At 32.2% G+C, this 26,127-nt stretch overlaps 4 protein-coding genes and 1 pseudogene across 7 annotated transcripts; all 5 read right to left on the bottom strand.

Annotated features, from left to right (window-relative positions):
* Positions 1 to 446: 446 nt before the first annotated feature.
* Positions 447 to 2,304, bottom strand: LOC114414572 (annotated as a pseudogene). Its single transcript, XR_003667230.1, has 3 exons — positions 1,887 to 2,304; positions 1,717 to 1,794; positions 447 to 842 (listed from the first exon to the last, which is right to left on the bottom strand). The product of XR_003667230.1 is annotated as a bZIP transcription factor 27-like (transcript).
* Positions 2,305 to 4,528: 2,224 nt separating this feature from the next.
* On the bottom strand, positions 4,529 to 9,266 carry LOC114414571 (la-related protein 1C-like). Of its 2 annotated transcripts, XM_028378873.1 has the most exons (6): positions 8,484 to 9,266; positions 7,677 to 8,268; positions 7,457 to 7,601; positions 7,272 to 7,362; positions 5,388 to 5,459; positions 4,529 to 5,199 (listed from the first exon to the last, which is right to left on the bottom strand). In XM_028378873.1, the coding sequence occupies exons 1-6, from the start codon at positions 8,874 to 8,876 to the stop codon at positions 4,972 to 4,974; spliced, it is 1,521 nt and encodes a 506-aa protein (XP_028234674.1). In that variant the 5' UTR covers positions 8,877 to 9,266; the 3' UTR covers positions 4,529 to 4,971. The 2 variants fall into 2 exon arrangements, with proteins under 2 accessions (XP_028234674.1, XP_028234675.1); XM_028378874.1 differs by lacking the exon at positions 4,529 to 5,199 and having other exon boundaries at positions 5,388 to 5,522.
* A 5,317-nt stretch (positions 9,267 to 14,583) lies between these two features.
* Positions 14,584 to 17,883, bottom strand: LOC114414570 (FAM206 family protein-like). 2 transcript variants are annotated; one of them, XM_028378871.1, is made up of 6 exons: positions 17,511 to 17,881; positions 17,376 to 17,424; positions 17,158 to 17,284; positions 16,683 to 16,753; positions 16,468 to 16,540; positions 14,584 to 15,014 (listed from the first exon to the last, which is right to left on the bottom strand). In XM_028378871.1, the coding sequence occupies exons 1-6, from the start codon at positions 17,686 to 17,688 to the stop codon at positions 14,901 to 14,903; spliced, it is 612 nt and encodes a 203-aa protein (XP_028234672.1). In that variant the 5' UTR covers positions 17,689 to 17,881; the 3' UTR covers positions 14,584 to 14,900. The 2 variants fall into 2 exon arrangements, with proteins under 2 accessions (XP_028234672.1, XP_028234673.1); XM_028378872.1 differs by lacking the exon at positions 14,584 to 15,014 and adding an exon at positions 15,715 to 16,120 and having other exon boundaries at positions 17,511 to 17,883.
* Positions 17,884 to 18,632: 749 nt separating this feature from the next.
* Positions 18,633 to 19,913, bottom strand: LOC114414291 (expansin-A11-like). The gene is made up of 3 exons (XM_028378580.1): positions 19,784 to 19,913; positions 19,220 to 19,544; positions 18,633 to 18,969 (listed from the first exon to the last, which is right to left on the bottom strand). The coding sequence occupies exons 1-3, from the start codon at positions 19,908 to 19,910 to the stop codon at positions 18,663 to 18,665; spliced, it is 759 nt and encodes a 252-aa protein (XP_028234381.1). The 5' UTR covers positions 19,911 to 19,913; the 3' UTR covers positions 18,633 to 18,662.
* Positions 19,914 to 22,028: 2,115 nt separating this feature from the next.
* LOC114414569 (expansin-A11-like) lies at positions 22,029 to 23,899 on the bottom strand. The gene is made up of 3 exons (XM_028378870.1): positions 23,680 to 23,899; positions 23,172 to 23,493; positions 22,029 to 22,587 (listed from the first exon to the last, which is right to left on the bottom strand). The coding sequence occupies exons 1-3, from the start codon at positions 23,816 to 23,818 to the stop codon at positions 22,281 to 22,283; spliced, it is 768 nt and encodes a 255-aa protein (XP_028234671.1). The 5' UTR covers positions 23,819 to 23,899; the 3' UTR covers positions 22,029 to 22,280.
* Positions 23,900 to 26,127: the final 2,228 nt, after the last annotated feature.

Genomic DNA, 26,127 nt, shown 5'->3' with positions numbered 1-26,127 from the left:
TGGTAACCAAAAAATAACTAGCATAATTATTGCCCAATTAATCCATCGAATTGTAATATGCAATGACGATTTGACAATACATAAGGTAATTTGCAAACATGACAATAACTAATAACTACAAAAGTCAAAGTAGCTAGAAATAATCTGGGAAGGAGGTAGCGACACCAAGAAATACCCAACGCGCGTGAATTCTAGGGCAATCCCGCAATGAAACATTAAACCATGTTCCCGCGAACGATACAAGCTCGCAAAGAACTCGTGTCAAGTTAATCGAGAGATAGAGACTGATGATAGAAAAAAACAAGTAAACAAACCCAGAGGATCAAGACAAATCTCAAGATAACATTCGGGTCATAAGGAATAAATGCACGGGATAGGAGATTAGAATCAAATTTAGTTAGTTAAATTATCTGTTTTATTTAAAATATAATGAAATGTGGAAGAACTAACAAGGAATCTATTATATATTTTTTTCTAAAGAAAACATTCTAACTTTATTAGTCTTGATAACAGAAAGCAGCCAGTTTTTTTTTAATATATACAATAATGGTAACGAAGCTTAAATTTAAGATTCCATGTTAATTACTCAAATCCCAACTACTAGACAAACTTAGTCAAAACTACAAAACCAGGGTTATCAAAACTCTTCCTCAAAAAAAAAACCCTATTAAAATTCAATCCATTTATAATCCTTGTGTTTCTTTCACAAACATTTGAAAGTTGAAAACATGCAAGAGTCATGCCATATTCACGGGTTCCTTTCCTTCTCAAAATGGAGATGAAGAGGTTCTACACGGAGCGGCCATTCTGGGAGTGTGAGAGGAGCACAAGCAGCGCTGCAACTGTAACAAAAATAATTTCGGAATATATTAAAGCTGCCAAACCCTCTGACCACTACTGAATAATGAATGAACGAGGGAACGTGTTCTTTTAATTCGTTTCCGTACACTTTTCACAGTAACATAGACAATCAACCACACATAAAAAAGAGACGATGGATACCTAACCAACTCAAGCGTCTTAATTTCTCGCTCACCTTTCCTTTAAATCCAGGTACACAATTTTCCTTCCAAAATTTTAACGAAATGGATAGAATAATTTAAAATCCAGGTATAAAATTTTCTTACCGAAAAAAGTATCAATACTTTTTTACTTTCTAACATATTACAAATATTTACGGAATTATTGAGTTTAATAAATATGTGATGTGTCAATCTAAGAGTATGTAGCGATTTTTTTAAAGCTTTTACATAGTAAATTAGTCAAAAATAAATTTAAATTGCTTTTAAGATAATTACTATTAGTTTATAGTGTTAACGCAAATGCATATGTTGTTTATTTACATATTTAGGTCATATTTAAATAATTTTTTCCTTAAATATTTATAGAAAAAGATTAAAAAAATGAATTTCTCCACACAAAAAAAGACAAGTTATACATGTCATATATTTTAGAAATTAAATAAATGAGGTTTAATTCTATTCCAGCTGCCTATTGTAATTCTACGTGAAAAGCTAGCACAGAATTATCTTTCAGATTTTAAAAAAATAAATATTTTCTTTCCGTACAATTATTAGGGAAAAAGTTTATACAAAAATGATCATATTCTTTCTTTACTTTAAAAGGTAGTTTACAAAAATCGCAAGAACTATGAATTACTGAAATGGTTAAGATCGGATGAAAAGAAGGAACAAGAAAATTTAAAAAATAGCTAACCTCTTTCAATTGTCTTTTTAGTCTGGAATTCTCTTCCGTTAAACGGGAAATTTCAACTTCCAAGCCTTTTCTATAAGCCTGCACGTACAAATTGTTTTTCCAACAGTTAATAAGAAAGAAAACACAAGTTTTGAGCATTAAGAAGATTCAAAGGCAGAGAGTTAAGTTACCTGTTTTCTGGCTCTGGACCGAACCGCGGATTCTCGATTCTTGATCACACGCGTATGGCGTTGATCTTGCAGGGTGTTGGGGTCGGAGACAGAGAGAAGAGAGTGGTCATGTTTGTGAAAGACAGAGGAGGAAGAGGAAGTAGAAGTGAGAGTGAGAAAAGTGGAAAGAGGTTGGTTAAGGAAAGAAGAAACGGAGACAGAGTGGTTGTTGTTGTTCAAGTCTAAGTCAACGGAGGAATTGGAGAGAGAGGCGAGTTTGATGTCGTTCCAGACATGTTCAATGGAAGAAGAAGAAGAAGAAGAAGAATGGGGCCAGCAATCACATGGTGATGAGGCCATCGCTTTCTCTCTCACACTCAAACGAACAAAATATCTCTGCAGGTTTGGGTGGCCACGAGGCCATGCTTCACCCCCTTCTTCTTTTTTTTCTACTTTTGCCAATGACAAGGGTATTTCCACATTTAGGGTTGACAAGGAGGTCCCAGGTTCATGTCCCCACACAATTAAACCACCACCTCTTTTTTCTTCTTTTTTATTATTACTTGGTTCTCTTTTCGGAGGACATTTTGGTTTGGTTACAAATACAAGTAACTTTTTTTAAAAAAAATATTTTTCTATAAGATTATTTATAAATTTAATTATGTAAATTGTGTGCATTTAAAAATTCAATCTATGTTTTTATTTTATTTTAAAACATTAACCTGGATATCGTCTTCCCATAATCACTCTGCGACTGTTGCTCAGATATTCTAGTATTATACAGCTATAGCTTGTTAGTAGTGGACAACATAGTGAGGTAGTGAACCTATCTATCATCTATTGGTGCACTACGAATATATTAACATTGTGACTACAAGCACCATAAACGAAAAATAAGAACGATTCTATTTCAATGGTTTCATTAAAAAACAATCAGCCAAAACTACCATAATACCGGCCAACCATCACTGCCTGCACGGTTTATCAGGACAGAAAGGGTTCGATTTAGTTTTTAACTTTTAAACTAAAAATCATTTGAATTAAACATAAGAAATATTTGAATGTAAATAATAAAGTGATAAAAACTACACAAATATCAATACAAATTCAACTTTAATCACGAAAATAAAAGATGAATCCAAACCAAATATTTTTCAATTTTCGATTTAATCAAATTTTATTTTATTAAAAGAGTTGACAGTTTAAAACAGTTAAATTTTAAACCTCTACCTCTAAACGGCAGAATCCATTTCAAGTTTCCAGGGGAAGATGTGATGGGACTCATGAGACATCAAGCCAACAAATGCCAATGAAATATCTACATCAAAATACGGAAATAAATAAAATTAAATTATAAGATTTGACCATTATATTATTAATGTTGATTGTCTATTCAGATAATCAGATGGCTTGATACTTTAAGATGAGTTTATTAAAATAAAAACATGAATATTGTTTAATTTTAATAAATCAAGTCAAAATTAATTTAAAAACAAAAAAAAAAAAAGTTAAAGGAATTCCGCTATATTTGCAACGCAAACCTAGCCACTGGTCCTTCTCTAGCTTCCTTTGCGACGCGAACTCCCACATTGTTATCGTCAATGTCAGCAGCACCAGCACTAGCGGCGATCGATGAGCTTTCAGAGCAATGCCGCCAGTCGTGCTTTCGGAGCAATGTTTCCTCCTCTAGTCTCTCTCTCCGTGTCGCCGCGTCATTGGACAATAGTGAAGATGGCTTTGATATTGACCTCAGAGTCCTCGTCGCTGCTCTCACCGAGGGCCATCGACATCGACGAAGGTGTGTGCTATTATGGCTATGGAAGGAGGTCGCCGGTGGTACTGAAGCTTTGGGTTTGAATAATGTTGATGCTTGAGATTTCTAATAATTTTTTTCTTCTCAATTTATAATAAATTTTCCAAATTCTTGATTTTTTTTTTTTAATTGAGTTATGATGCTTTTTTATTTCTGATGATAACGTTGAAGAGATATTGATTTTTGGATGTTTGATTTTCAATTTTCAGTTGGCCGCCAATGAGGAAAACATGACATCGAGGGTGAATCTGGCCCAAGCTAGGTGGCACAATGCTTGGGTCAGGTGGCGGGTTATCCCATGCAATAGATGAAGGTTTTGAAATCATCATCAACCGAAAAAGAAAATGAAGATAACAATTTTTATTTTTTTTTACTTAATTTAATTAAAAATAAACAATAATCACATTTAAATTTTAATAAACTCATCTTAATCATGTCATCTAAATATCTAAATAACCGATCAACAACAATATATCAGTCAACACAAAAATTAATGGAGGGACCAAGACAAGAGTTTACAAATCATGCGAATCAAATGTTGCCATAAAATTGAGAATTTTTTTTTCATAATCATTGGATCACAACCCTTCTAACCATATATGATAAATTTAATGACTTTTAAAATAATTATCTTGAAATAATTTAAATGAAAATTAAATAATAATATAAAATTATTTTATACCGTTAATGCTTAGATAATACACTTTTAGATAATAAACTTTAAAACTTTAGGAGAATCAAAATCACAAATTTGAAAAAAAGAAAAAAGCAAAATTGCAATTTAATCAAAAGAAAAAGACAGCGAAACAATGTGGAGAAATAAACGAAACAAGAAATCAGAGCATAGAAGTGACAGAACAAACAACATAACCTAATTCGTTAAAATGGCAGGGCAGCTTGGCACAAGCAAAGCTCAAGTGCTGAATTCAATTCATAAAAAATATTTTTACCCACACATACCACCATAAGCCACCAGAAAATAAAGAATAAATCATCCGCAGCAGATATAAAACTATACAAAACCAAAAACTCTTCAAATTCACCTCCATCAAAATTCTAGGCTAACTTTCTTTTCTTTAGGCCAATATAATAATTCCGAAGAATTCTTATTTCTTTCCCTCTTTGATTCAATTGCTACCAAAATCAATCTGTCACCGTAGAAAGGAATCAAACTTCCAAACAACCTATCCTTACCATCCCCTCCAAAAAAAAACCCTTTAAAATCAAGAGTCGCACAGGGCCAGATATGGGCCAAGTATTCTGGGATGAGGTAGATATAAACTGAGTTGAGTTTTAATTGCTGCTCACAGTAGTAGCATCATTTGGGACTTGGGACTGAGTTGAGGACTCTCCTGCAGCATCATCATTTGCCGTAGGCTTGGCGTTAACTTTAGCATCATCCACTGTGATCTTTTCAAAATCAGCTGCTAGGTTATTAGAACTTGATTCGCTAGGCTTGGCCAGAAGCTGAACAGACGGAAGCCACTTCATCCACTCAGTGCGCCTCCTCAACTTGTCCCCCTACAGCAAATTTGGAAGGCAGAAATAACTAATTAGAAAATATAACAAATGGAATAGCTTTAATCAAAGTATACTTCAAACATAGCTCCACTGCATTGCAAACATGGCAATGAACAGAAATGAGATGTGTAGAAGTGTGTCCAGTGAAAGCTGAATGAGAATGACAAAACTTTAAAATTAGAACTTACCTGCACTTCCACAAAAGTGGAAGTTCTCAATGAATCCAATATCAACTTAATGTTGCTTGTCAAACTTCTAACCTGCAAAAAGATAAAACGAACCTAGGATACTTACCATTTATGATAGTTTAATCAAATCACGACCTGACATTGAAGGTGTATAATAACTATTAGCAACATAAGGGTCAAGGATCATCACTCCACAACATATTAGATTAATCTTCTTAATAGTCAAAATCTTGTGCATGTTCACTAAAGATACCCCCCTCCCCTCTGTGTGTGCATTGTTGGACAAGATCCATTAACACGAGGTGTAAGAAATATACAAAGAGAACTTTCCCCCTCTCCTCAATTAGTTTTTTAATTGAATTGTAGACTTCATCTACTTTATGAAAACTTTCAATCAAACAACAGATTGATAAAAGAGCTAATTACATAAACACCACCTGAGGTTTTTTCGATTTGCACACAATACCCCACCTAAATTAATGTTTACAACAACATCCTTTATAAGGGGTTTAGTGTAATATATAAAGGAGTGTAAGTGTAATGTTTTCAAACATTAAGGGGGGTTAGTGTAGGAATAGAAAAAAAGAGCGGTGTTGTGTGCAATTAAAAAAAAAAAAAACTCAGGTTCAAATGCAATTTGCTCTTGATAAAATTTACCATTTACTATAAAGCTACTAAAGGTGCGAGTTTCACAAGAATAACACACACAGAACAATGGGGTAGGAAGTAGAGGTTGGCTTATGGGCATAAATGAGCAAATAATGTTCCATTGATACATGCAAGCACACAGCTGTTTATTAAAAGATGAAATATTTGTAAGCATAAATCTTGAAGTGAAAACAATAAAAAAATGCATGACACATTTAAATGCTTTCAGATGGGATTTGGTTTCTAATACCTTAAGAAATGTTCATATATTATTAGGACCAGACATAGAATGGAATGACATAAGTTGTCATTGTTTGTGGATTTAAACTAGGATGGAATGAAATTGAAGCTGATAAATCTCACTCTAGACCAGTCCATACCATAGATCATTAGATTTCCAAGCATTGTCCAATTATAATATGTGTAACAACTTGAATACCACATCCAAAGCTCACAAAAGTGCATATCTATTTAAGACTTGTTCTTTCCAATATCCATACCAGTGGAATTGTATATGGTGGAAATGAAAATTTCAAGAAAGGGAAAATAAAATTATGGCAGTAACATTAAAAAAAAATACATGACTTGGAAGTAGAACACATTTTAACACCATATCTAAAGCTTTGTGAAATCAATAACCATTCCTAACAAGTTCCTTCCATCATTTATACAGATGACACTGCATGTTCAATAATATTATTTCAAGCAAAGGACAACATTTTTGTGGCAAAAGGTTGCTTTGACAATCATAAAATAATTTTTGAAAATATTAACACGCCCCCCCCCCCCCCCCCCCACACACACACACACAAAAAAACAAAATATTCCAACAAAAAGCTAGACAATCTAACATAAGAAAACAGAATGTTTTCTCTTAAGCACCAAGAAAATCCATTATTTTTTATTCTTTTTTCAGATCTATTATTTTGTTATATTCTATCTTCAGTTTCAACCATAACAACTGCTTTTAAGGTAACAAACATTACCGTCAACTATAAAAGGAAAAATTCCTTAATGGCAAATTACAATCTACTAAAAATATCCACAGTAGACAAATGATGATTAGTAGATGACTAAAATTATTCAACCATACAATCAAGAAGTACATAAAAAAATACCAGTATACATAAGTTTCAGCTATAAAATTCTGGTTTTCAACATACAATGGATCACATACTCAAAGACTTAGCAGAAAAAATGTTGAAAATATTACTTTATCAAGCACAATTAACTTACACGTGGGAAGCTTGCAATCAAAGAAATAGGAACCCATCCCTGTTCATCCATGTTGGACCTTAAATACTCATCCTTCACTAAATTAGCATCACTGTCATAAACAAATCAGTAATGAAAAGAAAATTCAACAGCCAGGATTTGTTGGCAAAATTTAATAGTAAATAACACGGAACGGAACAAATTACCTAAAGTAATAATCAATTTGGTTGGCTATTGTATTGGTGAGAGGAGTTTCTGCAACCGGGTAGAACATCGCAGGAGGAGGTGCATGTGTGAAAAATGGCATGCCCCCAAAGGGTTCAAATTGAAGTGTTGGGAAATAATAGTATTCTATAAAGGAAGAGACAGTGAATTAGGTTTGATTTGTTGTAGTAACAATCAAATAGAAGAAAAAAATAAACTGACCAGGAAACCCAGCAGGGTTTGCAAGGGGTCGCATAGGCTGAGGCCCCATAAATGGAGCAGGATTAGGTGGTGGGGGCCTCATTAATCCCCTTGGAGGCATCCTCTGTTGATTTACATGAGCATCTCTAGTATTTGCATAACCTACACGGTCCTGATCGCGCCTGTTGCCATAACTGTTGTGATAGGGACCTTCTCCACGTGGATGGTGCCCAGCATTGCCCCTGTGAGAGGGACTCCGATGCTCATTCATTGGTGGCATAAAACCCCCATGTTGAGGTCTTGCATCCCAGTTATTGTTCCTGTAAGGATCCCTTGGAGTAGGAACAGGAGCCCCTGGTATCCCATGGGCAAATGTACTTGGAGGCATCAGAAGAACAGGAAAGGGGGGCGGAGGTGGTGGTGGAGGAAGATTTGGGGTAGTACCAGAGAAGTTGTTCTGAACAGGACCAGACCCAACATTATTGCCATTTGCCCCTCCACGCTGCTTCATTGATCTTTGTCTATTAGCCATACCATAGTTCATTGCAGGAGTAGGACTAGGTTTTGCATTAGCAGTGGCTTGTTTCTGAGGGGGGTCTGAAGTAACAGGACCCTGCAAAACAACAAACATCAGGGAGGATAAAACTATTTTCTGTAAACAAACACACATCTTTCATAAGTCGTCTACAATGTCAACAACAGAGGAACTACATTACAACACTATGAACCCTAAAACCCTTAAGATTAACAATTAAATTCGTTTAATTCTTCAAATTAAATAGAATCTGAAGATAATGATAGAATTAGGCTTTGGTATGAAAAGCGGACCTGAGGAGTGGTGGTTGACTCTTCATCAGCAGCAGTCTTAACAGAGGAGTCAGATGTCAATTTAGCGGTGGGCTTGGTGGACTCGGATAAATCGGGCCAAGAATGAGCGCCCATTACAGGCCCAACTTCGGCGACGCCATTGGCCTCCGGTTTCTTCCACGCAGGTTTCACGGCGATATCGCTTGTTTGAACGGCGGGACCGTTAGAATTAATGGAATCGAGGGACGAGGAAGAGGAAGAAGATGGCGGCGATTGATCGTTGGGTTCAGCGTCGGCACCGCGAACGACCTGGGCCCACGGAGATGGCATGGTTTTTTGCGGGAAATTATTAGAGGTATCAGCAGCAGTGGGTGAGTGATGGTTAGAGGAAGAATCAACGGTGGTGGTAACCATTGCCGATTAGGGTTTCCGGTTTCACAGAGACAGATTAATGATTGATCAGAGTATAAGGAAAAAGCATGGACAAATAAATTAATATATCGGTGAGGGTTACGGATGAAAATTGTTGCAAAAAATAAATATAAGAGGGCAGAGAAATAATAAGATTAAAGGAAGGAAAGAATGAGTTAGGGTTTGTGATGGTAGAAGGGTTTGTGATAAAAATTACAGAGGGGTGTGGATGTTGGTATGGTAGCAGGAGCCGCTTCTCCTGCGTTGCGTTGCGTTGGCTTTCACTCTCCGCGGCGCGCAACCTGCGATCTCTTTTTCTGTTTTCACGACTCGGCGGAAACACAAACAAAGTGTAGCAGTAGCTACCCCAGCTGTTACCAAACCTAGTTCTTTTCTCTATTTTTATTCTTAATTCTATTAGTAAAAATATTCGTTTGCTATATTACCCCTCAGTCTTGTACCATACTCTTCTCTTTCTTTTGTACAAAACGGTAAACTCAAGCTGTTTTTTTCTCTCTTTTCTTTTGTGCAAGTGTGTTTATCACAGTTGATTTTACCTCCTTTTACAAACTCGATTTTAGTAAAAGTATTATTATTCTTGGGCAAAATTTATTTTGCCTTCAAATTTTGATTTTATTAGAAGGAGTAAAGCGTAACTTTTATACTAAATTTTACCTCAAAAACTTTGTTTTTCAGGATTACTTCAAACCTACTTTCACATAAAAATATCCAAATATAAATCCCTTCATTGTGAACACTACATTCCTTCTAAAGAATAGTTTGGATAATTTTTAGTTTAAAAGATACTTTGCCATTTAAATTATCTGTCAATGCATAAAAATTTATATCCTTTTATAATTGTTTTAAAAGTTTGTTAACATATGATTTTAAAAAAGCTGACTATAAATTAGTATCCATTTTCTTTGTATATAATTTAAAATAGTTATCTTAAACGAAAGTGTTTTCAACAGACAATACATTTTTTAACAATAATATTTTGTGGAGTTTTCCTTCTACAAGAGTGTCGTTTTAGATATTTTTCTTAATTTTTATCTCTTTCAGTCATCTTTAATATTTTGTTATAATTTAAATTTTATTATTTTTATAAAATAATTTATTGATAATTAAAAATGACATTATATCATGATATAAATTATTTATTAGAAATCTAAAATATAATTTATATTACTTATTCATAATTTAAGTAGTATATTATATTGTATCATTTCTTATTAAGACCATTGCATGATTGTGAATTTTCAAAGTTATTAAAGTGGGTCAACCCAACTTCATCTGAATTGACTCAGCACATGTTATTCGAAAAATGAGTTGATTGACTCACCTAAAATAAAATATGTAATAAAACCAAATTTAAATATTATTTTATTTTTTTGACAAGTAACCTAAAATTATATTTTTTAGGCTAAAAATTCAACTATTCTAACTTTTTGTTAAATATAATTTTTATATTCAAAAATGATTATCTAAAATAAATGTATTAGTTACATTAAATAAACAAGTATCCTATGTATTGCGCGTGTAGGCTAAAAAATTAGTTTATTGAAAATTAAAAAACTATTAACTAAACTTATTTGAAGTAAAACTCGTAAAACTTTGTTTTTTTAAAGAAATATTTGTCAATGGTAAAAAAAAGGAGGAGTGCTAGTTTTAACAAAAAAAAAATAATGAGGAATTTTTGTTTTTTATGGTGGAAAAATGAGGAGTGTTATTAACAATATTTCTAATACACAATTTTATCACACTTTAGTATTGATTAAAAAAATGAAACCTAAAAATAATGTGAATAACTCATTAAATTAGAAGTAGCATTAAAAAAATTGTAATTTTAAAAAATTTCAGCCAATAATAAAAAGATATAGAAACATTTCTCACATGGAAAAAAAAAACTATATTTATATGTTACTAATATTTCTCATTCCAAATAATTTAGGAGGGATGGGCTGACATTGAAATAAAGATGGAATTGCAATTTGCAAGGTCCACGTTAATATGTTTCTATGACGCCATATGTGCTTCGTATCTTGTACACAAACGCGTTCGTATCAATGGTTATCTCATGTCAGGATTCCAGCTGTTTTGCAAGCAAACAGGAATTTCATCCACCATTTTGTGTAAGTATAAATCATTTCATGTGATTTGTATGCGTGTTGGTAGTGGTTATATTTACTCAATATTTATAATATAATTAATCTTATTTTAGTTTATACTGATATAACTTTATTTTTATCACATAAACAAATGTAAATTAAAATAATGTGTTTAATTGGTGCAAATTAACACCGGACCGGGCATCAATATTGTTGATATGATAATAATTTATTTGAATAAAAGTAGGAGTTCAATTTTTATGTAGTAAACTTTGTTACGTTGTTAATTCATTAAAAAGCATTCTAAATATAACTTTCAGTTAAGATAGTTATTAAAAAATTAATAACTTTATCATATGCATATGAGAATATATGATTAAATTACAGTATAAAAGATATTTCTAAGATTCATTGTCCAAGACCTCAAAACACATTAATTGTTTCGTATATACATCTTATTAACTAATAATTAAGATATTTTTTATTTTTTCAATAAGAAATTATTGGACAGAGAAATTTAATCCCTAATTATGGACACGCTTCAATCTCTTAATCTCTCCCCAAGCAAGAAATATATAACACACCTCTCTCTCTCTCTCTTTATATATATGCATACACACACCATACAACAAGAAGGTCAACATAATAAAACTACACCTCTAATCTCTAAACTTTTTATAATTTTATTTAGTAGATGACAAACTCTAGGTGGCTATCTTTCTTGCGAAGAAGAACGGGTGAGTTTAATAATTTATGCAACACTTAATTTTTTTTATTCGTCTTTCGCTTATGCGTGTGCATTTATTTATACGTTACACACATATGATCTTCCTTTAAGATGCACTTTACTTAATATCTTCTAGAACCACTCCAGCAATAAATTGTAGTAAACATGAAGGTGGACCGTCTTCTGGTGGACTACTTGGAAGCAAGCTTAGAAGCACGTCATTGCTGCGACACAATCCTTCAAGCTATCCATCAAACAAGATTTGCTTACGCAAGAGTCACCAATGTCGTTGTCAAGCTAAGCCAAACAACGTCTTATGATGATGACCAATCCCAAAACCCTATCCACACACAACTTTCTTCCTTCGTATAGCATTACAAAATAACCCTTTGTCTATTGTGCAGTTCTGTGACATATATTCACGACAGATACATGACCCTCTTACGTATGCTATTATCAAAGAAAAGGAAAATTCAAAGAATATTAACTATAAAGCGTGTTTGCAAGAAGGTTGGAGGAATTGGTTTAATCGTTTCGCCCAGCGTTCTTCTGGCTGCTCTATTGGTGTTTGCGTTTCATAGTGTAATTGGGTTGGTGGTTGTTGCACCATGTATAGTTGGTTGGTCATAAGGAAGAGATTTAAGTGGAGTGAGTATTCGTGAAAGGTTCAACACTACTACAAACTCTTGTATGAAATTGTGTGAACAACTTGATGTTGCTGCCAAAAGGGTTTATGTGGTGATCAATGAGTTGGACACTATGAGCCGAACGATTAAGAGGTTAGATGATGAGGTTGAACATTGGAGAGAGATTGCTGATATTTGTGTGAAGAATTACTGCAAGTGTGAAATATTGAAGCGGATTGTGAAGGAATTTCAAGACAACAAATCTAATTAACTTTTTGGATATGTTGCAAGAGATTGAAGTGCATATCAATTTGTGCTTTCTCAACGTGAACGGATCTAGAAGGCTAGTTATGCAAGAAATCACGGGGAAACAACGTTAAAAGAACTTGAAGATCGAGCATATCTCTTTTGCTTATTAATTTCATAGCGAATAATTTTTTAGCAGTAGTGCACGAGTCAAGTTCGATCAGAAACTTCTGCTCTATGCACACACAGAGGAATGTTTCACAAGAGTACGTGCTCATTGTTTCAATTTTCAAATTGTCTTTGTAATTCTTTGACTTTTTTTACGTCTTCATAACAAGTAATAAGAATTCTTATTGTACAGTCTCTCTCTCCCCCTTAATTTTGTTGCCAATAATTTCTGTTATAAGTATTGATTCACATGATTTAGTTTTATGCAGCCCGAAATTATAACTTTTTGACTCCATCAAATATTTACTAATATTATGTTAGTTAATGTAGATTCTCGGTGTCTTAATTAAGTTCTTAGAAGAGGATCTTAAACAAAAAAAGATTGGTAGACGATAATGAGATTGATCATTTTTTTTTTACAAAAATTAATTATTAATAAAAAAATAAAAATACATATTTTATTTGAGAGAGAAAAAGAAATAAGCGTATATTAAATAGAGATAAAGAAACAAATAAAAGTATTGAGAGAGAAAAAGAAATAAGCGTATATTAAATAGAGATAAAGAAACAAATAAAAGTATAAAATATGTATTTATAATATATGGGTATTTATATATCATTACTCTTATTAAATAAGTATTTATAATTTTGGCTCTCCTTTAATTTATGATATCTGATTTTAATCCCTACAGTTTAGAAAATTCATAACTTTTTGGGTTACGTGTAGAGTAGATTTTAGGGTTTTTACATTTGAGTATAGGAAGAGGAGAGTAAACAGGGGATATTAAAATTTTTGAGGGTGCGAAGAACCAAAGAATGGAGTCATGAAATTCCTAGAGTCCTGTTACTTTTACATGAACAGGTTTATGAGGTTTTGAGGGTATGTTTGATTTAAAAGATAAAAATAAGAGAAATTTTTTAATTAAGGTAAAATAAAAAAAAGTGTGAAATATAAAAAATATATAAAATTTCTCTCTTCTTTATCAATACATTTATATCATGTACTTTCACTATTACATGGGACACCTCTCGTTACATTTCGAAAATTTCATTTCAAAATATAAATTTATATTTTAAAATAGACTTTTCAAAATGTAAAAAAAGGTGGAAGATACATTAATGAAATGAAACTATATAATAGCCCTCTATCAAACACATCAAGAGTGACTTTTACAATTATTTAAAGCCCAGGCAGTGATGGGCCAGAGGCTAAAAAAAATCTTCTTTCTCTTAATCTCTCCCTCTTCCCTCCATATTTTTAGAGGATCACATTTTCAAGTGAGACCTACTAGCACACTTAGACTTTTCAATCCTTCACTATTTACTATTTAGGAAGGTTCCAAAATAGATGAACGAATTAATGTTAGCTTATTTTGGTTCCTTTTTTATTATTCATTCCTCTCTTAGAAGTTTCTTCTATTTTCAGCGATACCGAACACTATATGTTAGAACATTTTCCATGAAAGTTGACATATAAAATATCTAATTAATTTATTAAATAAAACACAAAAAGTTAGCAGCAACAGTATATAATGGGCATCTTCTCATTCAAACATTTTTTTACATAACATGAGTCCATCCAATTTTTAATTTACTTATGTTAGTGGCGTACATCAGAATATTTGGATAAAAAAAAAGTTATGCTTATTTAAATTGTTTTCGTGGATGTTTGATAAAAAGTAAAAAAGATGGTTTTGGTTCCCATTTTTATATTTGGTGAATTTCTTCTCTTAATTTATTTCTAATGAAACTACAATAATACACCTCTATTAAAAAAAAAATCTGTAAAACTCACCTCTGGCCAGTAATTATTTTTTAAAAAAAATCTAGGAAAGTGGCCAAAAGTCATGTCATCATCATTATTATTTGTTATTAATTTAAATAGTTCAAAAGAAGAAATAAAATAACAAAGCAAAAAATAAAAGAGAAAAACCTAAAGAATGGAGTAGATCCAATAACATGAGATTCTTGGTTGGCCGTGGAGTTAAGAGATTTCATTTAACTAATCATCTGGCCACGGTGTAAGGTTTTTCGCCATATGCTGCACCTAAAAATTTATCAATTTGATCCGGTTTGTAGCATTTGGGGCCCCACTAAATGAAGCATCATGTGGGGTAAGCACTTCGATTATGGCACCATTCTTGTTCCAGATTCAATTGACTTCCCTCAATTTCTTGTACTCCTGAAGGCTAACTAGGGAAGCCTTGACCTTGAGCCAATCAGCAGGTTTTGGCATGATAATAGCAATGTATCCTTCTCTGTAAGCCTGAAGGGTTAATGAAAATAAATTCATAAGGAGGGGGAATGGAAAAAAATTAGAGAATAGTTCATAGCACAAACTCGTGTATGCTCTAACTATCTCAACGAAACACCCAAGTATTTAGCAGTAGCAACAATCATTTTGATAAAACTGGATAAGAACGAAGATGAATAAAAGGACCTTCATTACAAGGAACCCTTATTTGAGAGACCTAAACTCTCCCTCGTATTTCCTGATTACTCCCAATCTGCCCCACAATTCTACCTATCCATGCTAATCTATCATATTGTCAATTACCCGATCTGCTACTAACAATTTCCCAACTAACAGATTCTCATTAGTCATTAACTAACTCTTAACTATATTTAACTGAGTACTGAGGAGTGGGCTATTCCCTACTTTCCCTCTTCTAACACACGCCAGGGATCTAACACATTTACATTAATGAATCAACTTCTATGCCAACCATATACCACGGTAACCGCTGCACAGATAACACCACTTCAGCTGTTAAACCTATAATCCTGCACGCATGTGGTAATCCACTATTTCTAATAAATAGGATATTTCGTAACTATTCGTACATATAGTATATTTTATAATTCCTACCACATTAGTTCCCCATACACATGATACTATATAATTTACATTGGGCACTACACTCAAGGGTATCGTCAATTAAGTAATGCTATAATAAACAGCCTAATAAAGAAAAAAATTCATGAATAATCACAGAAGTATCAATCACAACACAATGTGAAATAATGACTTTACAACCAATTTTAACAGCATGAGATAAATCATTTTTCAAAATATAATGTTTCATACAGATGCATCTGCTAAGGTATAGTTATAAATTGGCTCCTTTCCTTCATAGGTTCTTGAGTAGATGGGAGATGGTCAACCTTCTTAGGTGCGCATACATGAGGTGCATATCTACCAAAGAATATTTCTAGTGCCTTACATACATTTTCCCACTATCCTATGAACCATAAACACAATTTTTTTAACCATACTAGTTACTACCACAACCAACAGTTCTCAACATCTCTTTCTCTTCCTTTGTGAACTGTATTTGCATTCTTGATTGTACTAGCATTAGACTACAGCACCTATAAAATACCCATTGATCACCATAAGTAAGACTTGGCAAATAAATCTGGTATCGTTGCTGCACAAAGACCCTATTAGTTCACACTGAAACTTCAATAACAAATAAAAATTCCCTATTTAAGTAACCACTACATGCCTATAGGATGGATTCAATTAAAAAAGATAACAACACTAGCCAAATTTGATTGTGATTTGTGAAGAAGGTTGGAAGATCAAACATAGTAAGTGGCAATACTGGTTTTCTATTCTCCATTGTAATATGCATAATTGCTCCTGTTATAAGAAAAGTTTATCTATGTTATCCAGCATAAATAAATAGGCTGGATAAGAACTTGGTTATTCTTACCGAAACATTAAGCAGTTCTGGCTGCTTGATTAATTGTTGATTGACTTCCAAAAGGGAGCCTTTGACGCAACATCTATGAAAAATCACGACAAGTCAAGCTATCAGAAAGTTAAAATTTAAAGGACAACGAGAAAGAAGAGGAGTTGGCTAAGCACACAAACACAGCACATAAACGAACTTTTGATCATATGGATGTATTATAATAGAGAACTTACCTCACAATATAAGAATCATTTTTGGTAGAAATTTTACACAAAGCCGTATTGGACTCAAAGTGTTGTGCATTCTGCACGAAAACACATCCTATTAAAAGGAGAAGAAGAAGAAGCTACTTTTCATAAAGTAAAGCACTGTACAACGCACAAAATTCATTAAACAGTAACATTAACAACAACAAGCTCTGCATTTTCTTGAAAACACCCTATATAATATAACAAGATAAAATTTGCAACTCAATCCACTTGCAGAAATAATGAAATAATACCATTAACAAGTGGATCCATTTCACAACAATAAAGCCATTAATTCTAGACTTCTATTCTTAAAAGTAATATCACAAATATGAAAGCATTTTTCAACTTTGCACCAAAAAACAATAGAAATCAGGAATTAGCATTACTAATTCTTCATACGTATCCAGAAACAGACAGAAGGAGAGTGTGAAAATTCAAAATTGAGAAAAATAAGTACCTTCTTCCGCTTTCCAGTGACTTTCATCCCGCTGCGATCAGACTTTCCAACATTGAAATCAACGGCTGTGATTCCACCTTCATCCTTGAAAGCAACGTGGGAAGGAGCCAACCCAATCACGCACAAGCTATAAGGTAACAACAACAGTTACAGAGAGTTTTAAAAAAGAAAAAGAAAATACCAACACAATTCAATTCCAAGTAGAATGAATAGTATACCCATTGGCGTGGCGGTAAACGTACTGATCGTGAGCTGGCTTCATAAAATCTGCACTTCAAATTAATTATTTTCATCAGAATTAAGTGTTAACCCAGCTACAATCGAGGTTTAGGGTTTATTAGAAAAATAATTACCTAGGGCGAAGTAAGTGGCAAAGTTGGTTTCAACGGCGGAAGGAGGGATCAGAGGAAGATTCTGCACGTCAGGGACTAGAAGCTTCTGTAAGTCTTCCTCTTCCTCTTCCTCTTCGACTAGTTTGGTTTCTGAACGGTTCGATTCATCGACGATATGGTCCTTGTTTATGGTTGACATTTTTTTATTTATTCAATTTTAAATGAGAGAGAGAGAGAGAAAAAAAAAAAACTGCAACAAGCAGCCTTCGACAAATAGGGTAACACTCGTAACTAGTATGTGGTAACAGGTATCAAAGGTTACAGAACCACTGGGTTCGTTGGTACTTACAAGTTACAAGTGAGGTGACAACAACTTAGGATTGAGGATTCTCTTTCTCTGTGTTTCTTCTTAAATCTGATTGGGCCTCACCCTTTTCCATATGACTTATATCAAATGGCCCAATAAAAGTTATTTTTTAATAAATATTTTATTTGCACTCGTGAATATGTTTGAAAAGAAAAGTTCAGTTAAAAACATTACTTACCAAAATAAATATTGACATTACTACTAAATTAAATCTTATCTTATATATAAGTTTGAGGAAGGATAGTTTTCTTTTTGAGACTGATAAATTTATTAATAAGAAATTTATCTTAAATGAAAAGTAAAATCTTTTGTTTATTCGGATAGTACTCAAATAATTTCGGTCCATTAAAATTTTTGTTTAATCACTTGGTTAATGTTTTTATCAAATTTCTCATTTAAAATTCATTATTGGAAACTTATCTTAAAACATTAATTAAATTCATTAGTATGAAATATTTTTATTTTTTGGTCCTAATTCCTCTACATCTATTAATCATATTGATTAATTAATTAATTATATAAATTAGAATAGTTATAAATTTTAGCCTCCATTTTCTCCTCCAAAATTCAACTCCCAAATATACCCTTAAATGTTCACTTTTTTCATTTTGAAGTTTTTGAAAAATTATTGCTTCTTCTTTTTACTAAACTGGAGAATTTTAACAAAGATAACAACAATCAAATTGAATTTATCCCTAAAATGCCATAAATATTTTTGCTTCCTTTTCCAGGAATAATTGTTTGAAACCAGCATTATCTTTAAGATAATGAAAATGAAAACACACTAATCTCTAATCCCTGTGGCCTTAAAACTGGACGCGGGTAGGGAAAGTCTGGCCAAAAGCCCAATTTGCTGGAACAACACCTCGGAAAAGTCTAGTTACACCATCGGTGGTGGTGACCTTGAAGGACAAAGATTGACCATTCAAATACTCGTTGGACTGCCAATTTTCTCCCCAGTTTCTTGTCATGGCCATCCATCCAGTTTTTGAGCCTTTGATATACACAGATTTGATAGATCCAGCTCCTCCCACATTGGTGATCAATACAAGCTCAAAGTAGTTGTTCCCATTCATAGTGAACCTAACTCCTCCCTGCCTCGCGCATGGAACCCTGCAAGCAAGACAACGTTATTAATTAATTAATTTGCTGCCAACCAAAAATGCTCGCCTTTTATTTATGCGGATAAATAATTTTAAAAAAAAAATGTTACTCGTACAACAAATAATTGTAATTTTGAAATATGATGACTGACGTGGTGAAAAGAGATAGATACAAAAATTGATGTATGTGTATTACATTTCTGATTTTAGAGGGAATATATTAAGACTTAATACACAAAGATATTGAATGAAGTTCAAACCTTTGGTAGAACACGGGCACGATCCCTCCTCTATAGATAGCAATCTTTTCCCATGCGGGTTGAGACATGTCAAAATGTTTGAGAGGTGGATTGCACCACCCTCCGTTGTTGGGGGACAAAGACAAATTGGGAGGGCAGAAGTTTGTGGCGGTTACGATTACTGATTTTCCTTTTAAGCACCATTTGGGGTCTGTTCGATAATCGCATGTGATTTTGTAGCACTCCCCACATGAAGCTCCATTGTTAAATAAGGCAGTACTCAATGCTGTCGTATCAGTTCCATAACCTGTTGCTGAAAAAATATTCCCATACCCACAAGCTCCTCCTACACAAATATATGCAAACTTCAGTGAGGGAAACAAATTTAAATTCTCTTTTCTTGTTGTCGTCGACTGACATGTAAAATGTGCATCATTTTTATGAGATATAATAATTAGTGTATTTTGCACTCAATTATATGAGTCATTATTTGGTAACAATTGTGTCATTTTCTCTTTGACAATAGACATGAATATATCATTGTATAAAAACATGGTTGGATAACTTTGAATTACAGTGGCTCACCATTTGTCCCAGAGGCATCGATACCACCATAAAAAGTGGCATGGGCACTGTTCCACCCAGAAGGAGAGAAGCCGCAATTGCTAATTGTGAAACAGCATAATACGAGGAAGCTGACTAAAACAAGCATGACTGTAGTAGTGGTCATTCTTGTGTTTTTCTTACTCAATTATAAGTGGCTGCATATATAGGATAGATGTCTTTAATTCGTTGGTGAGCTGTATTGCGAGTTAATTGGCATATTAGAGATTGTTTGACATGTAAGAGGTTAATAGAATTTATTAACATATTAAAGATTAGTTGGAATATTAGGAATTGATTGACAAATTGGTGAGTTAATTGGCAAATTAGGATTTAACTGACAAGAATCACTCTGCATACGTTATATTGGCAACATTTTATTTGCTAACGCGTAGTAAAATGTTAGTATGTTACGGCTTCACCTGACGATATATTCTTTTGTACTATTTTCCGTTAGTTACCAGAAGCTATATCTTTATATACGTATCATCTTCTACTAATAAACGTTGTCGTTTCACATTTTTTAATACTACTTAATTGTTTTTACCTATTTAACTACTCCTAATATCTACTGAAGCCCAAACACCTACTGAATTGTGTTGGTAATTACGAACACAAACTTAGAACTCACCCTAAAATCCAGACTAACAAATTGGAATGGAGTACATATGGGATATGAGTTTGGAGACTTGAAGGTAGTAATTACTGGGTAACTAGCATAGTCATCTGTATGATGCACACAGGCTGGGTATATAATAGTAATAAAGATATTTTTTCATCTTTTTACCCATAATACATTTATTTATTTTTATTATTGGTTGTTCACTATCATATAATTGCAAAATATAAAATATATTTTATATGATAGTGAACAACCAATAATAAAAATAAATAAATGCATTATAGGTAAAAAGATAAAAAAAAAATCTCTAGTATATACTTTGCGTAAAAAAAAGATAAAATCAAATAAAATTCTACTTTATCCTTATGTAAACTAAAAATGGCTAAAAAAATTAATAAATATTTAATTTAAATATATAAACGTTAAAATACCAGTAATATTTCAGAAAATAGTCAAAGCACTAAAAAAATTTGTATATCTAATATTATTAAGAAGATCAAATAATTTTTTTCACTAAAAAAAAAATTAGAAGTCCGATGAAATTATTTGCTAAACATACTGACAACAATTATTACTTCTTAAGTCATAACTGGAGTAATTTTTAATTTCTTGACAAATATAAAATATTTAAACTAATAATGTATTGGAATTATATATATATATATATATATATATATATATATATATATATATATATATATATATATATATATTAAAAATGTATTGATAATATATTTACTAATTTAATGAACTAATTATTGTTAGATTAAAGTTTATTAAAAATCATGAGTGTGAAATTTAAAAAATGAAAACGATATTGGTATAATTTCATATAAATTTAATAATAATAATAATATATGATAATTAAAGATTATACACTAATATTATAAAATACATTTATAATCACATCTGATTACAAATTATGATTATAAATTATCACGTATAATAAATTTTTTAATTTTATAATAATTATTTTAAAAATTAAACTAATAATAATTTATAATTATACCAAGTGTAAAATTGTTTAACATTTGATGATTAAACTCATAAAATATTTAATAAAAAAAATTGTCATGGTGACATTTTCTACTTAAATAATAGAACCATCTCGTTTCAAAGAGAAAATTCAAATCCAGAACTATTATGCTTTTTTAAGCGGGTGATGCAATGCAACTGACGAACTAGTATGAAGAAACAACACGTTGCTTCTAGACTTGAATTTCAATTTTCAGGGAATTAATGTGCTTCAATTCCAGCTATTCTATTCATTTCGTGGGTAATATGAGATCTGTTGAAGCTGAAGCCTTGGCTATTTTAGAGGCTATTGTAGAGAGCCATTATAGAAACTGATTGTAGTTAATAGGATTAAAGGAAAGTGTACAACCCTTTCTGAATTGGCCGCCATTGTTACAGACTTCATTGTTAGCATTTGCATACATAGGCTTTCTTTGGTAGGAGACAATCTAATTGCGTTACTCATGCTTTAGCTCGGGTATCGCAATTTCATGCTAGTTCTCATTTTTTTTTTATTACATTCCATTTTGTATTCAGAACTACATTTCAAAGGATATGATATGAGCTTTTTGCATGAAAAAAGAGTTGTACTAAAAACTCAACAAAAGTGTTCACATAGTATCGTATGATTCAAACTCTGAAGATGTTTATTTTACACGGCTTACAGCTGACATATAATTCCTTATATAATTCCTTCATTAAGGCCATCAAGTTCATATTTACCAAATTCAAAAGCAGAAAAGATAGGTGGCGGGCTGCTCCAGTAAAATAATAAGCACGCCACTGCCGTTTCGTTCACGAGAAAGTCCAAAACCCACACAACTCAATAGTCCTTTGTAGCCCTTAAAACTGGACACTAGTAGGGAAAGTCTGGCCAAAAGCCCAATTTGCTGGAACAACATCTTGGAAAAGCCTAGTTACACCATCGGTGATTGTGACCCTAAAGGACAAAGATTGACCATTCAAATACGCATTGGATTGCCAATTAGCACCCCAGTTTCTTGACATGGTCATCCATCCTGTTTTTGAGCCTTTGATGGACACAGATTGAATAGATCCAGCCCCTCCCACATTGCTGATCAACACAAGCTCAAAGTAGTGTCTCCCATTCACACTGAACTTAACCCCTCCCTTCTTCACGCATGGAGTCCTGCAAGCAAGACAACGTTAATTAATTTCCCACCAACCAAAAATGCTCTCACATTCTGACATTCATGTGGATATGTAATTGAGAAATCATAGTAGCAGCACATTTTAGTTCTATATCTCTAACATACTAATGTTTTTTTAGGCAAGTGAACATAGTCCTACTCATTAAGTCAAAGATATTATTTTCACGATATGTGATTGTTTTTTATTTAAAAGAATTTTAGACATGATAAAAATTAAACATAATTTTTTCTGTTAAATAAATCATTTTTCACATATAATAAACACATTGTGACCTTGATTATACTATTGTGTCATTTCTTTGGGTTTTTCAACATACTATTTTGATCATATTATACTATTGATTAAAATTTATTAAAAATTTTAATATTTTTTTAGATGTCACATTTTATTTAACTACCGATTATAATTTAATAAATTTTAATCAATAATAGAATATATGTTAAAAATGACTTAGGAAGGACAAGACAAAGCTAGGTCTAAATTCTAAATAGTTTACTTACAAAATTACTTACAGTTTTAAAGATAGTATTATTAGACAAAGATATTGAATAAAGTTAAAACCTTTGGAATAAGACGGGCACGATCCCTCCTCTATAGATACCAATCTTTTCCCATGCGGGTTGAGCCATGTCGAAATGTTTAAGAGGTGGGTTGCACCACCCTCCGTTGTTGTTGGGCAAAGCAAAATTGGGAGGGCAGAAGTTTGTGGCAGTTATGGTTACTGATGCTCCTTTTAAGCACCATCTGGGATCTGCTTGATAATCGCATGTTATTTTGTAGCACTCCCCACACGATGCTCCATCGTTGAATAATGCAGTACTTAATGCTGCTGTATCAGTTCCGTACCCTGTCGAATACAGATTCCCATACCCACAAGCTCCTCCTGCAATCACACACAAATATATGCAAAAGGGGAAAAACTTTAACAAATTCTCTTACTTTGTTGTCCTTGAGTGACATGTTAAAAACATACTTTTTATCAAATATAATAATCATGCGATTTTATAAGCATCTTAAGGGAATTAAAATATAGAAAAATAAGGTACTGGTACTATAGTACTAGACTCACCCATTGTCCCAGAGGCATCGCTACCTCCATAAAAAGTGGCATGGGCATTGGTCCATCCAGAAGATGAGAAGGCGCAAGTGTTGATTGTGTAACAACATAATACGAGGAAGCTGACCAAAACAAACATGACTTTAGCCATTAGTATCTTGCTTCACGCACCAAATATGCTCAAGTCAATACCCCGGCCGAGTGAAAAATAAGGATGTAATGATAGAATTTGTATTAAGCACGGAGTTAGTGTTTAAATAAGGGATCAGACTCGCTAAGGCAACGATGCCACACGTGAATGCCGCAACAAGAAAGAACTGAGAAAAAAAGAATATCATTTATTTGCATTAAATTTATGTGTGCATATTGGTACAGTTCTGGTGTCATTCAATTATTCCCACGTTCTCTTATCTGACACTTCCCTTCTTGCTCACATGCACAAGAGTCGTAAATGCATCCAAAAAAACCAAGATTAATTGGACATCCCCATCTGATCGTGTCTTTTCTTATTTTCCTTCCCAATTTTAGTTCCATCGTTTCATTTGACTTCTTGGTTTGCAGCTATTTGCGGATAAAATCACAGGTAATATTTTTGCGAAATGGAGCAAATGTCACCGATGGTCACATGCAAATGCTTGGAAATGTCATAATTAATGAGTAATATCCACATGTCCCATTTTGACTAGTAATACAGATTGTTAAGGCTATATTATAGATGGTGCTAGAAGGCACAAGGTTAATTGGCAATATCACCGTCGATTCAATTAGAGAATACACAACGTGGCATCTATATTATGTATGTATAGACTAGAGAATCATAGAATTGGGGTTGGATATATATTGTCTCATTTGTGAAATATTGAATCTATCGGATTGATGATTACTTGATCCACCGTCAAGCAAAGCGAACGACAAAGAAATTCACATTGGACATTTGGACCCAATGACAACTGTAATCAACATAGTATTCAGAATTCACCGGCTTTCCAATTTTTCTAACTTTCGTAATTTTTTTAGAATAATGCTATTTCCAATCAACATAGTATTCAGTATTCAACGAAGGGATTCTGTGCGAAAAACATTCGAAATTTTTTACTGTATATCTTCAGGAACTCCTTTTCTTGAAATCTGTCTTGGATTAGTTAGGTGAGTATTGCTATAATGAATTATAAATTAATAAATAAAAACATTCATTAAAAATTATGATAAAGATATATTAATAGTAATAGATTATATATTTAATGCAAACCTTTTTATTTTTAATTGTAATATAAAATTGTTATAATATATTGATAAAAAAATTGTTATATTATTTGCTATGTGATTTGTAAAGATTTATGAAGATTTTTTTTTATGACAGAAGGAAAATAATTTATTATTAAGAAAGATAAAATTCCCATATTTTTTATGATACGAATCTTTAGTAAAAATTACTTTCAGTGCAAATAATAGTAATAATAATGAAAAGGAAAAAAAAAAACTGTTTTGCACCATATAACACTTTTCAATTATATTTGCAACAACAATATGTTAATATTCACATATCTTAATGATATTCTCTCATATAAGTTGTTCAATGGTACATTAATTTTATTATTGCTTTTTTAAATAATTCAAATTATATCCTTATCGTATATAGTTTGAGTAAAATTGCCCCCTCTTGCAAGTGAATTTTTGGACGATTCAAACAATTTTGAGATCTGATAAAAATATTTAAAAAAATTATAACAAGGGTTTTGTAATCAATAATCATAAGTGTAAAATTCTAAAACTTTCGATTAAAAAATACTCCTACGAAACTTTTGGAGTATTAAATCATTTCTTAACTTTTTTTCATTTTTTTAGCCAATAATTAATATTTTAAGAAACCTATTGTTTCATACGAAAAGGTTTTGTATAAAAACGTGATAAAGTCGCGTGTCATTATTGGGAAAAATTAATTTTTTTTTTAAAAAAAAAGTGATTGCTTCAATGTCATTATTTCCAGAGTACCAATATCTTTTCACAGTGAACCAAGAAAAAAAGTGAAAAAAATAATCTAAACATACATTAAAAAAGCATAAAAACATTAAAAGTACATCATAATTGAATTAGAATTTAATTTTAATATATTTTAAATTTTATAATCACAAAATATTTCAGATATTTATTTTCATTTTCTAAAATATAAAAGATGAGTAGTATGCAAATATAAATGAATGGACGACAAAAGTAATCCTAATTCCTAAGGGTCATTTAGCAAATAGAAAATAATAAAATCTTAAACAAACAAGTCATATTATCAATATCATATTACAGTTAAAGTTACAAGCACACGTGTTTATTATTGAGAAGTGATTCACATAATTTATTGGACAAATAACATTTGCTTTTGTGATTTATTGATAAATTAAGGAAGGTACCAATAAGTAATAACCTTTAAAATATGCAAATACCGTGGAATTTATCATTATAAATATT

Source organism: Glycine soja, chromosome 6 (genome assembly GCF_004193775.1).
Source record: "Glycine soja cultivar W05 chromosome 6, ASM419377v2, whole genome shotgun sequence".
NCBI classification, from domain to species: Eukaryota; Viridiplantae; Streptophyta; class Magnoliopsida; order Fabales; family Fabaceae; genus Glycine; species Glycine soja.
The sequence above is the reverse complement of the archived record's forward strand: the minus strand, read 5'-3'. Positions and strand labels throughout refer to the sequence as shown.

Excerpts from the sequence above, each read along its gene's own strand:
- LOC114414571 (XM_028378873.1), bottom strand. The coding sequence starts at position 8,876 with ATGGTTACCACCACCGTTGATTCTTCCTCTAACCATCACTCACCCACT. Across the intron at positions 7,363-7,456 it reads CAAATTGATTATTACTTTAG|TGATGCTAATTTAGTGAAGG; the intron begins GTAATTTGTTCC and ends TGTTTATGACAG. Across the intron at positions 5,460-7,271 it reads TGATTGCAAGCTTCCCACGT|GTTAGAAGTTTGACAAGCAA; the intron begins GTAAGTTAATTG and ends ATCTTTTTGCAG.
- LOC114414570 (XM_028378871.1), bottom strand. The coding sequence starts at position 17,688 with ATGTCAACCATAAACAAGGACCATATCGTCGATGAATCGAACCGTTCA. Across the intron at positions 17,285-17,375 it reads GTTTACCGCCACGCCAATGG|CTTGTGCGTGATTGGGTTGG; the intron begins GTATACTATTCA and ends GTTACCTTATAG. Across the intron at positions 15,015-16,467 it reads CAGAACTGCTTAATGTTTCG|GCTTACAGAGAAGGATACAT; the intron begins GTAAGAATAACC and ends TTAACCCTTCAG.
- LOC114414291 (XM_028378580.1), bottom strand. The coding sequence starts at position 19,910 with ATGCTTGTTTTAGTCAGCTTCCTCGTATTATGCTGTTTCACAATTAGC. Across the intron at positions 19,545-19,783 it reads CGATGCCTCTGGGACAAATG|GAGGAGCTTGTGGGTATGGG; the intron begins GTGAGCCACTGT and ends ATATTTGTGTAG. Across the intron at positions 18,970-19,219 it reads GTGCCCGTGTTCTACCAAAG|GGTTCCATGCGCGAGGCAGG; the intron begins GTTTGAACTTCA and ends TCTTGCTTGCAG.
- LOC114414569 (XM_028378870.1), bottom strand. The coding sequence starts at position 23,818 with ATGGCTAAAGTCATGTTTGTTTTGGTCAGCTTCCTCGTATTATGTTGT. Across the intron at positions 23,494-23,679 it reads CGATGCCTCTGGGACAATGG|GAGGAGCTTGTGGGTATGGG; the intron begins GTGAGTCTAGTA and ends GTGTGATTGCAG. Across the intron at positions 22,588-23,171 it reads GTGCCCGTCTTATTCCAAAG|GACTCCATGCGTGAAGAAGG; the intron begins GTTTTAACTTTA and ends TCTTGCTTGCAG.